Genomic DNA, 14,855 nt, shown 5'->3' with positions numbered 1-14,855 from the left:
AAGTTAAACATGTGCCTAGTGCTTCACTGAAATGGGCCCTGAGGCACCATTTTTAAAGGTATTTAGGTGTTGCACCACTTAGCATTGCAATGCCTAGCTGATTTCGGAGTCTAAATCCCCCTTAAGAGTTGATAGGATTTAGGGTTCTAAGTGCCTAAACCCCTTTGGAAAATGAGATTTAGGCTCCTAAATCAGTTAGGTGTTCAACACTGAGCACAGCAATACCTTACTGACCAAAGACCCACACACACCTTCAGGGGGTTTGGTTTTATTGGTAGCTCATAAACAAACATAAACCTCAGTCTTAGCTTCCCTCCCAAGCTTGGGTGTCCCTCCAGGACCAACTCTGCCCACTCTCCAGGGAACCACTCCCACCTCCCTTCTAGCCCAGGTGCAATAACGAGCTGCACCTGCTACAATGAGCCAGCAGAACTTCAGCAGCCTTCTGAAGGGTTCTAGCACCAGTTAAGGGTGTGGTTTTACACCAGAGCCTTATAGGGTGACTAGACAGCAAATGTGAAAAATCGGGACAGAGGTTGGGGGGGGAATAGGAGCCTATATAAGAAAAAGACCCCAAAATTGGGATTGTCCCTATAAAATCAGGACATCTGGTCACCCTAGAGCCTTACCACCTTGCTACCCCTGGCCTGGACTAAGCAGTCATGGACTGGGCTGCTGACCATCCTGTGTAGAATATGTTCCTGTGCACAACCAAGGCTTTCTGAGAACATGTGGGGCTAACTGTCAAAAATGGCAGCCTGAAGTACTGGTGCAATTGCACACTTGCATTTGTGTGCTCAGTTATTGCAACACATGCAAATCAGGAGCCTGTGTGTACTAATGACTAGCCAGGCACCTACCTACCTATTTGCATGCACAGTTGTTACTGCATGAGCAAATGTAGGCATATTTTTTGCATGCAGAATCCGGCATCGTGGGTTCCACGCTCTATGTGTAAATCATACACTGAATGAGGAAATCTCCAGTACGCAGTGTGATGGGGCAAGGCCAGATGGCTACAGTAAAGTAGTGAGGAACAGGTATGTTAGCCCCAGGCTAAACAAATCCCTGGTACTGTGGTAACCAAATGGCAGTTGCTCCAGGTTAATCAAGGCACCTGGGTCAATTAAGATCTTTCTAGAAGGCAGTGGAGATAGCGACATTGACTGGGACACCTGAAGCCAATAAAGGGCTGGCTGGAACTAGTTAAAAGCCTCCCAGTTAGTCAGTGAGGGGCGTGTGTGAGGAGCTGAGAGGGTGTGGGTGTGCTGCTGGAGGACTAAGGAGTACAAGCATTATCAGACACCAGGAGGAAGGTCCTGTGGTGAGGATAAAGAAGGTGTTTGGAGGAGGCCATGGGGAAGTAGCCCAGGGAGTTGTAGCTGTCATGCAGCTGTTACAGGAGGCACTATAGACAGCTGCAATACACAGGGCCCTGGGCTGGAACCCGGAGTAGAGGGTGGGCCCGGGTTCCCCCCAAACCTCCCAGCTCCTGATCAGACACAGGAGGAGTTGACCCAGACTGTGGGTTCCACCAGAGGGGAAGATCACTGAGGTGAGCAAATCTGCCAATAAGCGCAGGACCCACCAAGGTAGAGGAGGAACTTTGTTACAGCAGATAGAAACCCTCAACATCTATTTATCTGTGTTTCTAAATGCTTGTTTTGCTTTTGATGCCTCGTGCACCCCCTCCCCCAGGAACTGACAGCTCCCTAAGAGCTCCATGCCCTGTGAGACTGACAGTCATATGGGACTCTAAGACTTTCAGGTGATATTTGAGAAGCAAAGGCATCAATAATTCCACACAGTGCTTAGGCGATTTATTGTCCTATATCGAACTATTTACGAGAGCCGAGTGAATGATCCACAGAGAATAGTTCTTCCAGTGAACTTAGCTACTTTGGGAACATTTACGCATTATTTGAGATTGTTTGCCAAATAATATCTGCAATAAGTCCCGGTCTGAGGTTTTCGGTGGGAGCATTCAGCATGTGAAAATCCAGCTGGGTTGATTAGATTTGATTGGACATTAGGTGTGACAGTTCGGGTTGTCAAGGCTCCTTCCCCACTCTGAACTTTAGGGTACAGATGTGGGGACCTGCATGAACACCTCTAAGATTAACTACCAGCTTAGATCTGGTCTCGCTGCCACCATCCCAGATTTCTGAGTTCTCTGGAAAACTCTGTCTTCCCCCCCAAAAACCTTCCCCTCCCTGGGTAGCCTTGAGAGACTCCTCCACCAATTCCCTGGTGAGTCCAGATCCAATTCCCTTGGATCTAAAAAAACAGGGAAAAAATCAATCAGGTTCTTAAAAAGAAGGCTTTGAAAGAAAGAAAGAAAAAGAAAGAAAGGTAAAAATCATCTTTGTAAAATCAGGATGGAAAATAACTTTACAGGGTAATCCGATTCATAGAGCCCAGAGGAACCCGCTCTAGCCTTAGGTTCACAGTTACAGCAAACAGAGGTAAAATACTCTCAGCAAAAAAAAGAACATTTACAAGTTGAGAAAACAAAGTTAAACCTAACATGCCTTGCCTGGCTGTTACTTACAAGTTTGAAATATGAGAGACTTGTTCAGAAAGATTTGGAGAGCATGGATTGATGTCCTGTCCCTCTTAGTCCCAAGAGTGAACCACCCCCAAAACAAAGAGTACAAACAAAAGCCTTCCCCCCACCAAGATTTGAAAGTATCTTGTCCCCTTATTGGTAGTTTGCGTCAGGTGTCAGCCAGGTTTCCTGAGCTTCTTAACCCTTTACAGGTAAAAGGATTTTGGTGTCTCTGGCCATGAGGGATTTTATAGTATTGTACACAGGAGGGCTGTTCCCTTCCCTTTATAGTTATCACAGAGGGATATGTCCACATCCATTTATGAATTTCATGTGGTTTTATGAATGCTATATGCAATTGCAACCAGTTTGTAATTGTAGATCAGATCATCCATTTTGAGGTGGAGAAGCTATGTAGGGGTGAGGGGAGGGAGGGAGGAAGGAAGATGTGACAGAGCAATCAAGGGCCATCAACAATGAGCAAATTTCCCCTGCTCAAACAATAGGGTTTCTGTCAGCAGGGCCTTTGGCTCTGAAAGGAAATCTGTCTGGGGAGAGACACCCCTCCCCCATCTAATCTAGTCTTTTTGACAGGGTAGCTGCTTTTGAAGCCAAGGAAGCCATTTCATCGCCAGGAACAGAAGACAAGCTGGAGTGAGTGGAGGAGGGAAGGACTTTACCTCCCCTAAGGTTTTGAACCAAACCCAGGACCAGGGGCAGCTCCAGGCACCAGCACGCCAAGCGCGTGACTGGGGCGGCAAGCCACTGGGGGTGATCTGCCGGTCACCGCGAGGGTGGCAGGCAGGTTGCCTTTGGCGGCATGCCTGCGGAGGGTCCGCTGGTCCCACGGCTTCGGTGGACCTCCTGCAGGCATGCCGCCGAATCCACAGGACCGGGGACTTCCCGCAGGCAAACTGCCGAAGGCAGCCTGCCTGCCGTGCTTGGGGCGGCAAAATACCTAGAACCGCCCCTGCCCAGGACTCACAAATAAAACTCTCTTGCGCTTTTTAAGAGTAAGGGGTGTGTGTTTATGTTTAAGAAATCCCTTTGCTAAGCCCGTGTTTTCCTTGTTTTACTGACGCATTGCCCTGAAGGGGTTAACTAGAAACCAGAGCTCCCACCACCAGGTGGGCTCTACAGGGAACTTCTCTAAGTCTTGGGCTACACTTAAAATTTTGATCAGCATAGCTACAGTGCTCAGGGGTGTGAAAAAGCCACACCTCTGAGCACCATAGCTAAGCCAACCTAACCCCCGATATAGACGCAACAAGGTTGACAGAAGAATTCTTTCATCAACCTAGCTACTGCTGCTCGGGGAGGTGGATTAACTACAGCAACAGAAACCCCTTCCATCACTGTAGGAAGCACCTGCTCTATGGCTATTATGTCACTACCTGGACCCAGGGGCTAGAAGCATGTAGGATTCAGCAGTCAGATCCCATCACAACAGGCTGGTGTCCCTCCAGAGAGTGGGACTAGACCAGGCCACGGCACAAGGTTTCCTATAAGGTGTGGGTTTTCTCCTGCACTGCCCCATATGCACAGAATGCTCTCCCGGAATTAACTGGGAAGGGCACTACCATCTTCCCCTTCCAAACCCACTGCTTCTGTAAGCCTTCCAGGAATCAGCCAGTGTCTGGTGATTTGGACGTGTCACTCGGGAATAGCTGATATTTCCTTTGATAAAGTAAGCTAACTTGCCTGTGTCTGTACTACACCCAGTACAACAGGCCAGGAGCTACTGCAGTACAAAGAAATCCTGGTGCCTGTGTTCTCTGTCTCTGAGTGGAATCTCTTGGAATCAGGTCTCCCAGGTGAATACTCACAATTACTATTGCCAAATTCGTCTTTTATAAATATTCTCTAGTATTTGCTTAAAATTTCCCTTGTACGTGAACATTCCTGCCAGCAAACTCGTTCAGCAGAAATGAACACTTGCAGACCACAGACAAATAAGGGGCACCAGAGAGGCAGCATGAGCCAGTGGACGGGGAACTGGCCCAGGGCTGAGGAGACCTGGCATTTTTTCCCAGCTCTGCCACTCACCTGCTGGGTGACCCTGGGCAACACTTCACCTCCCTGTGCCTCCATTTCCCCTCACACCTTTTTTCTGTTTTGTCTATTTGAATCGTAAGATCTTCAGAGCAGGGACTGTCTCCTATTATCTATTTGTACCTGCCTCGCACAAGGAGGGCCTGATCTTAGTTGAGTTCTCTAGATGCTACCTTAATGCCAATAACAATGAAAAACAAAGCAGGAGGGGATTCAAGTCTTTATCCAGGTGAACATTCATAAATTTGAGGTATCCACCGATCTCTGCTGTTTATCCAGAAATGTTTTTTTCAGGCACCTGAGCCTGCCTAATGCTGCATTCCCACCTCAGCTCAGTGTGCTCTCTATGGGCTGAGGAGTACACAACCCCTCCACAGACCCATTATCAAAAGTTATGCAAGTTATCATGTGCAAAATACATAAGTACCATCCAGTCCCTTCTGTTTTGTGTGTGTGTGGGTTGGGATCTTCTGGTACACCCTGATATTGCCCCCTCCAGTGTCCTCACAGGATATTCTTCTAGAGCCACAACTCGCGTTCCTCTGGCAGGAAAGAGGTCTGGCTGTAGCTCCTCTGGAGCCTCGCTGCCAGTACTAGCCAGAGCACCAGCCAGACACTGTGCCTGCTCCCTCCGTGACATTGCCAGCCGCTTTTACCCAGGGCGCTTGAGAAACTGAGAACACTTTCACTGCCACTAGAGTTGTCTCTTTTTACTAGCGATGGGGCTGAGGTGAAACACCCCCCAAATTCTGGAAGAGTTCAGAGCGAAAGCCTAGCTCTCTACGTTCAGCATGTGAAACTCCAGCTGGGTTGATTAGATTTGATTGGGCATTAGGTGTGACAGTTTGGGGAATATGTCTGTGTCCATTTATGAATTTCATGTAGTTTTATGAATGCTACAACCAGTTTGTAATTGTAGATCAGATCATCCATTTTGCAGGGGTGAGGGGAGGGAGGGAGGAAGGAAGATGTGACAGAGCAGTCAAGGGCCATCAAAACTGAGCAAATTTCCCCTGCTCAAACAATAGGGTTTCTGTCAGCAGGGCCTTTGGCTCTGAATGGAAATCTGTCTGGGGAGAGGGAGAGCTGGATTCCCACCCCTCCCCCATCTAATCTAGTCTTTTTGACAAGGTAGCTGCTTTCTAAGCCAAGGAAGCCATATCATGACCAGGAACACCTCTGAGCACCATAGCTAAGCCGACTTAACCTCCGATGTAGACAGGACAAGGTTGACAGAAGAATTCTTTCATCAGCCTAACTACTGCTGCTCGGGGAGGTGGATTAACTACAGCAACAGAAAACCCCCTTCCATCGCCATAGGAAGCATCTGCTCTATGGCTATTACGTCACATATAAAAGGCCGCTTGGACTGCCAAAGGAAAAAAAAAAAAAAAACAACCAAAAAAAAAAAAAAAACAAGCCGCCTGGACTGTGCCGCCCCAAGAATGGACTGAAATCCGCCCCTTAGCATGTGCTACCCCAAGCACGTGCTTCCTCTGCTGGTGCCTGGAGCCAGCCCTGCTGAATGGAGGCCCCAGGCAGTGCACATAACAAAATTCATTCTGCACGTGGATGGAAAAAATCAGATGGAACACTGTACAGGACTGACAGAGGGGGATAGACAACTGTCATCCGGGGTGGTTCTCATCTAACCACAACTTTGCTTCTTACCCCACTTTCCCCGGCGTGTTGTCTCACCTGGCTGTCAAGGCCTAACATCATTAACATGGAGAAGAAGAGAATCGACCAGAGAGGGGACATGGGCAGCTGCGTGACAACCTGTGGGTAGGCGAGGAAAGCCAGTCCTGGACCTACCAGAATGAAAATATATTGAAAAGTTCATGTTTCTAAAGCGCTTTAACAATGAGGCATGTCGGCGTTCAAAACGACTATTAAACCGAGAGATGGCAACAGCAAAAACTTGCCAATATTTTATTATGGGCTCCACGAAAATCTGCCCCCTTGCCCTGTGCTGCACAAAGGAGAGGTGAGGGACTTGAGAATCCATTCATCTTTTCCCTCATTTAAACAATAATACCATTTTGTTACCATAATCAGTGATGCAGGAACAGACTGGGAGATCAAACTTTTTCTGGTAATGCGTATACTGTGTTACCGAGAATTAGGGCTGGTCAAACATTTTCCAAGAGGATTTTTTTCAGTCCCAAAATGCCATTTAGTCAAAATTGAAACTTTTGGGGGGAACATGTTGATTGCAATAAAATTTTGTTTGGGGGAAAAAATTGAAAAAAAAAAGACCCTCTTTGATAAAGTTGAAATTGGAATTCAGAACAAAAATGTCAGAATTTCCCACAAAAAGGAAACCTTGAGTTTCAGCCAGCTCTTGTGAGAATACTGATCGGATCAGAGCTTAACTACTCCATGGGAAAATTCTAACAAAGGGCTACGCCCATAAAGAGCCTCCTTAAGTGCAGCAATCCTGAGCAATAGACAATCCAGGCGTAGAACAACAAGAAACCTCAGAATTTCCTGTGTTGGGAACCTGAGTGGAAAGAGCACCTGAGTCTGTCAGGAATAGGCTTCCCAAATTCCTCTGGGACCCAGGCCATTCCTCACATCTGTTCAGCTTGTCTCATTCCCAATCTCCTGAGCCATCCAGTCCTACAACTCTGTACCATCTCAGGAAATTGAATTACACACTTGTGCCCCAGTCAGGAAGGCTCCGTGAGAACACCACGCTGACTGACAAAATGCTATTCACTATGATCACATTCTGAACATTTGGAACCTGTTTTCTTTTTGGGGGTCATTTTCACTCACTTCATGGGCCAGATCTTCAGTTGTGAAAACTGGCATTGCTGCATTGAAGGCAGTGGGGGCTCTGGTCTCGTAAGTTTAATAGAATTAGTTGTGCACAATATATAAAAATTCTCCTCTAAAACTGGCCTTATTCTCCTCTCATTTACACCACTGTAACTCCATTGAGCTTCAATGGCATTACAAAGCGTATGAGTTTGCAGTGTTGTTAGGGCAGGGGGAGAAACAGAGGCTAGAGAGGTGAACTGACTTGTCCAAGGTGACATAATAGGACAGTAGCAGAGCTGGAAATAAAACCCAGCTTTCCTGACCCCCATGCCAGTGCCCCACCCACTGGATCACACTGCTAGTCTGAACACTACACATGCAATGTCTGCTTACCTGAAGATGCCAGCTCAGCAATTGACTTCTTGGTGATATGACCCATGAAGCCAACAATGGAGAAAATCACAAATCCTGCAAATATGCTGGTGGTGGAATTTATACAGCAGACGATGATTGAGTCTCTGGAAAAGCAAACACAGATGTGAGAGAATCTTCTGCATTTCTAGTCCAGTCAGCGAATCAGAACAGGTTCAGAGTTAGCAGATGAGGTGAGGGTGAAAATGAGGCCTGAGTGTAACACTGACAGACCCCAGTCGTCGGGGGCGGAATCGCACCTGGGACCTCTGGAGCCTCTACCGCATGAGCTAAAAGCCAACTGGCTGTTAGCTAAGGCTGTAGAGCAGAATCATTTTATCTCTTTCTCTAAGCGATCTCAGTGCCACTAGATGGGACTGAACACCACACCCAGAAGGTGTGTGGGTTACATGAGGAGGCATGTTACCATGCTGTGGACAGGTGACAGTGAGAGGTGAAGGTCAGAGGTGGGGTGGGTAACTTGGTGATATCCTGCGGCCAGAAGACATTCAGATATGAGGATGAGTGGTGAGGCCTGGGTTGCATGCTGGTGAATTAGAGACCGTACAGCATCAGGTACTATGGGCCAGATTGTGAACCCCTTACACTGGTGAGTAGTTACTCGCAGGAGTAGTCTCGGTGACTGCAATGGGAATATCCCTGTGACTAAACGCTTGCCAATGTCACACAGGGGTTCACAGTTTGCCTCTGTGTGTCTTTCTGATTGTAGAAGTATTTGAAGAATACTGACTTGTATACATTGTTATGGAAGGAGTTATAGCTTCCCAGGGCAATCAGAGATCCCAACCCCAGTCCATAGGAGAAAAAGATCTGTGTGGCTGCATCCATCCAGACCTGCAAGGGAAGAACAAGCCATGACTCAGTATTCCGTAGCACTGTCGGAACATTCTGCATAATCCAATCTGTCCATCTAGCTTTCTAGATCTTCTTTGAATGACAGCTTATCGTGTCTAAAGCATGTAGCAAGGGAAGTGTGACAAGTGGAACAGTCAAAATGTTGATTTTGATGAAGTTTTAGGTAAGAGACTACACCAGGGGTGGGCAAACTTTTCGGTCTGAGGGCTGAATCGGGGTTCCAAAACTGTATTGAGGGCTGGGTAGGGAAGGTTGTGCCTCCGCAAACAGGCTGGACCCTATCTCCTATCTGCCCCTCCCACTTCCCGCCCCTGACTGCTCCCCTCAGAACCTCTGACCCATCCAACATCCCACCCCACACTCCTTGTCTCCTGATCACCCCCTTCCAGGACCACCACCAACCGGGATCACCTCATCCAACCCCCCTGTTTCCTGTCCCCTGACTGCCCCCCCGGAACCCCTAGGCACTACTGACTAGAGAACCTCAAATGATTTCAAATTTGGGTTCCTTTCACATAAACACCTAAAAAGTTGGCTGCTTATCCAACCTAACCAGAGCTTCTGAGGCCAGCAAGGCAGGACTGGAATCGCACAAGAACAGGCTTTCCCACTTGATTTCCAGTACTTCCTGCTTCTAGAAATGCCGGGAGAATGGCTTTTCTCCCCATATTTCAGCACTTCCAGAGTCAGCCTGAACTCAGGAGCACAGAGACAGGTGGAGATGAACAGTAATGGAAGAAAGTTGTTAAGGGCGAGATTGTGCTTTAAGACACTAGCCTGTGTTGTGTGGGGGTGGGCGTCCCAAGTGGAGACATGTTACCTCATGGAAGTGTAACCCACCCACCTCCTGGCACTGAACACTTAGGCCTTGGCTACACTTGAGAGTTACAGTGCAATAAAGCCGCCCACAGCGCTGTAACTCACTCCCTGTCCACACTGGCAAGGCACATACAGTGCTGTATCTCCGTGGCTACAGCGCTGCTTGTACTCCACCTCCCTGAGAGGAATAAAGAGTATTGCACGCTGCAGCGCCAGTGTAAACGGGGAGTAAGCTTAGTATGCAGTGACTGACCTCCGGAAACTTCCTCTAATCCTTTTAAGTGAAGGTTTCACTCTTTGTTTTGTTGTGAACTCCGGGCTCCCGGAGATGCTTATCAAATAAACAAACACAGATCCTGTTTGCTGTGAATGAGTAGAGGCGGAGGGGCTCCCATTGGAACGCCCACAGCTAGTGTTTGCTTGAAGAGAGAAGCGGTGAGCGCGGGGGACGAAGGGGGGTCCGTTTCAGCGAGCGGCTGCTTATCTGGTTTGTGAGGAAAAAAACAAACAGCTGTTGTTTGCTTTCAGTGAGTGAGAGGGGGTGGGGGATGGGGTTGGAACTTGCAAGGCAGCTGCTGACAGTGTCGGCTCCAAAAATCCACTCTCTTTCCCCCACACTCCCTGTAACACTCCACCCTACCCCTTTTGAAAAGCATGTTGCAGCCACTTGAACGCTGGGATAGCTGCCCATAATGCATCGCTCCCAATGCCAATGCAGATGCTGCAAATGTGGCCACGACAGTGCGCTGGTAGCTGTCAGTGTGGACAGACTGCAGAGCTTTCCCTACTCAGCTGTACAAAGACAGGTTTAACTCCCAGTGCTGTATAGCTGCAAGTGTAGCCAAGCCCTTAGAGAGAGAGAGAGATTAATGAGGTTGCTTTACAGCCTTAGCTAAGAGGCAGTTGGCTTTTAGCTCATGCAGTAGAGGCTCATGCACTAAGCTCTAGAGGCCCCAGGTTAAATCCTGCCCACCGACAACCAGGGTCTGTCAGTGTTACAGAAACATAATTCCTCTTGCACTTGGGCAGGGGGCGGGGGGCGCACATGCTGCACCTCCATATGGAAGGATGAGACGAGCACACCCCTCCAAAGCAAGCCAGCGATACAGGTAAGGGGAGGAGGTGGGGGGGGGGGTACAGCCTTTGCTTCTCCTTGCTCTTTTTGGGGTTGCTAATGTCCCAGAGGGTTCTAGCCGAGAACAGTCCCTGTGCTTGGGAGATGCACAATAATAATACCTAGCTCTTGTACAGCGCTTTTCATCAGCCACAAGAAGGGGAGATCTCCTTGTGCCTTCCCCAGCTTCCAGACACACCAAGAGCCAGCTGCAACCTGGCTCGAAATGAACATCCCAGAATCTTTACAATACTTTGGTTCAGGGTTTGGTTCCAGAAATGGGCAGAGACTGGGGGTGGGGCTGAGATTGTATCTTAATTATTCTGAACCATTTTCTCCACCTCACAATGCAAGGGGAAGGAAGAAGTCTGCTGAAGATCTGTACTTAGAGCAGGAGTGCCTACACTCATGTTTTATCACAAGTCTCACCATAGCTGGTGTGTTTTCTTAAAGCCCCAGCCCCAGGAGTCAGCTGATCACATGAGAATCTCAGCTTTCATTGTTTAACAGTTGTAGTTTCTAGCCTGCAGAGTTGCAGAGAAAAACTGGAAAATGTGGCCCCTGTGTAACTTAAAGGCCCCAAACTCAGTGGGCTAATAAAAAGACCACAGAAGGTGTTTTTGTTAGATATATGACATGATGTTTAAACCAATCCTGTAATTTTTTGTGGGGAGTCTTACTCATGGGTTGGCAATACTGTTACAGTGCAGTGGTTCCTATAAAGAGGGACCATTGGGAGCTCTAGACAATCAGGACTATTCAGTTGTCATCACTTGTGCATGACGAGCGACCTCACAGACCTCTAAGAAATTGTTACACTATAACAGAGAGAAACTTGCCTTCTCAAGCATCTCTACTGCACTGGGCTTCCCATTGAGCCAGGCAAACAGTATATGGCTATCCTTGCCATTTAAACACTTCCCACCTAATATAACGGCTATGTCTAATGCTGAACTCGTACCTACATCTAGCACTGCAGGTATGGGCAATATAGGGTTCCATTGTCTCCTCTACGTAGGACTGCACTATCCAACCCAAATAGCTACCCCTAGACTAATCAGTGTAATGGAGCATCCTCATGTCAGAGGGGCATGTCTGCAGTTGGTGTAAATCAGCATCGCTCCATTGATAATACTACAGGATTTCCATGGAGCGCCACTGATCAACACCAGTTGTGGATCTGGCCCAGTTTTGTCTCTGACTGTGAAGACTGTGGCTACTGGGATTCTAAGACTCTAAGATTGGGAGGTTTTTTTGGTAATGAGAGAAACTTGAAATGTTCAAAGTGCCAAGGAACTTGAATACAGCTGTATAAATGCTTTAAACATTGCAGGACCCACCTCAGACTTAGAGAGTTTGCTGAAGTCTGGTGTGATATAAAAGAGAATTCCCTCCTTGGCTCCCGGTAGAGTGACACCACGGAAGAAAAGAATAATTAATATGAAGTAAGGGTAGGTGGCTGAGAAATATACAACCTGAGAGAGACAAAGGGAGATGTTAGTTGTGTAGTGAGGCACTTGCAGTCAGAGCTACAGCAGTGACTTGATTCTCCTAGCTTCAGTGGGTTTGCTCCTGATTTGCACTGGTGTAAGTGAGAAGTGAACTGGGCTCTAAGGGCAGGTCTACACTACAGGGTTAAGTCGACGTAAGTTACACAACTCCGGCTATGTGAATAATGTAGCTAGAGTTGACATAGCTTAGGTCGACTTATTGTGGTATCTGCACCATGCTGGGTTGACAGGAGAAACTCTCCAATCGACTTTCCTTATGCTTCTTGTTCTGGAGGAGTACCGGAGTCGATGGGAGAGCGATCTGTGGTCGATTTAGCGAGTCTTCACTAGACCCACTAACTCAACCCCCGGTGAATCGATCACCGCAGTGTCGCTCCACGGTAAGCATAGACATGCCCTAAGTGTGTTAGTTCTTCCCGCCAAGACTGATAATTTGGGAAGGACATGGCCTCCATGAAGTTTACACTGAGGGCTAATGGCTCTTTTGTAAGAAACTGGTTGAGACTTTTCTTGCATATTCTGTGTTATGTTTCTCTTCAAATAATATTTCTGAATATTGGGGGTTTCTTCTAATAACGACAAGAGGCTTTACTGATCACATAAATTTGAGCCTGCACCGAAAGCAGTGGAATTGCACAAGTGATGAGTTTGGGCCAAAGAAGTCAGAGATGTAACCAATTTAAGTAACTTAGCCCTTATTTTCTAGTGATTTGCCTTGTCTTTCTTTATTTAAATGATTCAAGTAATGTTAGTTTGCCTGAAGGTGCTTCCCCCACGTTTCTTGGGAGACTAATTCACAACCTAAGAAAGTTTACTGTGAAGAATTTTTTTCTAACATTCAGTCTAGATTACTCTTTTCTTAATGTCATCCCATTACTCCAAGTTACATCCTACATAATATATTCCAGTAGCACCATTTTACCAAACTAAGCAATTTCTCAGGTGTTTCTTTTTTCTGGTACTGCTCTGTAATGTTATACACTAGGAAATAGCAATATGTTTCTGTTTCGAGGGTCAGCCTCAAAACTCAAAGTCTGAGGTGAAAAGAGACCAGTGATTCTGGATGCTCAATTTCTGATCCCCTAAAATGACCTGAGTTTGAGAGCGGGTGCTCAAGGAGAGGTAAAGGCCCCTTTATGGTGTTTCAAGTTGGGCTTTGAATGTCATTTTTTAAAAGCTTGGCTTAAATCTTTCCAAAAGTCTGAAAGTTCAATACTCAGTCTGGAGATGTTATGGTTCTATGCTTAGAATACCGCAACTCCTGTGGCAATTTTTACCACTGTGAAAGATAAACAATTTAATGGCACACACTCCAATTCTTCCTTGCAACACAGTAAACCCTAATTACAGGCACTCAAAATTAAATCTGGAGGACATTTCACCATGAGAGATGAGTACAGTAATAAAAGCCAACACTGTATTGCTTGATTATTACAAAGTACCTTTCCAGTCCACTCTACTCCTTTCCAGATAGAGAAATAGACCAGAACCCACGCTAAAGCGAGAGTGCCTGCTAGGGGCCAGCGGATGTTACCTGGCTCCCCCAGGCCACCAGAGATCTGGTGCATGTTCCTCCTGCAGACAAAAGACATGGAATTAGAAAAAGGTACAATCTACAGAGACTGAATGGTTTGAGATTCCAGACACAGGCAGAAGGAACGAAGGATGGGGGTGAGCCCAGATGCGGGCAGAGGGCACAAAAGGTGGGTCTGAGTCCAAACATTGGCAAAAGACATGAAGGTCAGAAAGAAAATGAGATACAGTGTGAGGGACTGAAGGAAGAAGGATGGATGATGGGATGTGTTTTGACCCTCATTGCTCTGTCTGAATGTTTAACTGCACATGAACTGGACATTTAGCAGGAATGCCCCCTCTGGAGACAGAGAGCACCCATTCAGCACGGTCTGAGGAACGATTTCATGCCGCCAACAGAGACTTTCAAAGCTACTCTCAAATGGATGAGCAAGAAGCCCCCCAAAATTGATGAGATGGTCCCTGCAGTGGTGAAACCTGACTTAGGCTGCAGACATACTCCCAGAACTCGGTCACAGCGCTGGTCAGGTTGGTGGTATCATTGAGGGAGTAGTTGGAAAAGCATCTCTCTGTGTTCCAGGCATTGCCACAGCTTTGCCATGGCAGATCCTAATGGGAAGAGGAAGGAGAGGATACAATTAGGGAAGCATGGCTCAGTTCTGTTCTCGAAATGCTCTCTTCTGTCAGTCACTTATCCCTGATGCATTGCACTGTTATGATTTAGAACATACTTGTTTGTTAAGCTGCTCCTGGCTCCATTTGATTTAGAAAGTCATATTGTAACAACAGGATATTCTGTGGGTTGTGGTGAGGGAATGTGAGGACTTCCTCGAGGGTAGGGGATGTTCAGGGGGTGTGGAAACATGAGTCGGGTTGGGGGGCAGGGTGGGAATGTCAGAATGTTCTGGGGGGCTGTGTAAACAGAAGGGTGGGTGGAGAAACTAGAATGTGAGGCCAGGTGAGCAGCGGGACCGTTGGAACATGAAGATATCTGAGGTGTGGGCGGGGGACATGGAAACACAGGGATAGGTAGCTGAAGACCTGAGGGCATGGCAAAGGGGAGTTGCAGAAGTGCAAGGATGTACCAAGTAAGGGGTGGGACTGTGAAGCCACATTGGTGTGGGGAATGTGGGTGACTGTAGGAATGTGAAAATGGATTGGGTGGTAGAAGGGACCTATAGAATATGAGGACTTCAGGGACATCAGGACATGTTGGGGGGATTGT

The 14,855-nt window shown here is 47.3% G+C and overlaps 1 protein-coding gene across 1 annotated transcript in view; it reads right to left on the bottom strand.

Moving 5' to 3' along the window:
• The window catches only part of LOC120409388 (sodium- and chloride-dependent GABA transporter 1-like), a 52,902-nt gene that overhangs the window by 16,972 nt on the left and 21,075 nt on the right, over positions 1–14,855 (bottom strand). The window contains exons 4-9 of the mRNA XM_039547415.1: positions 14,130–14,239; positions 13,540–13,672; positions 11,927–12,061; positions 8,529–8,632; positions 7,760–7,884; positions 6,299–6,411 (exon numbers count right to left, since the gene is read on the bottom strand). Of these exons, the coding sequence (XP_039403349.1) occupies positions 6,299–6,411; positions 7,760–7,884; positions 8,529–8,632; positions 11,927–12,061; positions 13,540–13,672; positions 14,130–14,239 (720 nt within the window). The remainder of the gene's footprint in view (positions 1–6,298; positions 6,412–7,759; positions 7,885–8,528; positions 8,633–11,926; positions 12,062–13,539; positions 13,673–14,129; positions 14,240–14,855) is intronic.

The sequence above is a fragment of the Mauremys reevesii genome, linkage group 1, assembly GCF_016161935.1.
Source record: "Mauremys reevesii isolate NIE-2019 linkage group 1, ASM1616193v1, whole genome shotgun sequence".
In the NCBI taxonomy this organism is placed as follows: Eukaryota; Metazoa; Chordata; order Testudines; family Geoemydidae; genus Mauremys; species Mauremys reevesii.
Note: the sequence above shows the minus strand (reverse complement) of the source record. Positions and strands in the feature narration are given on the sequence as shown.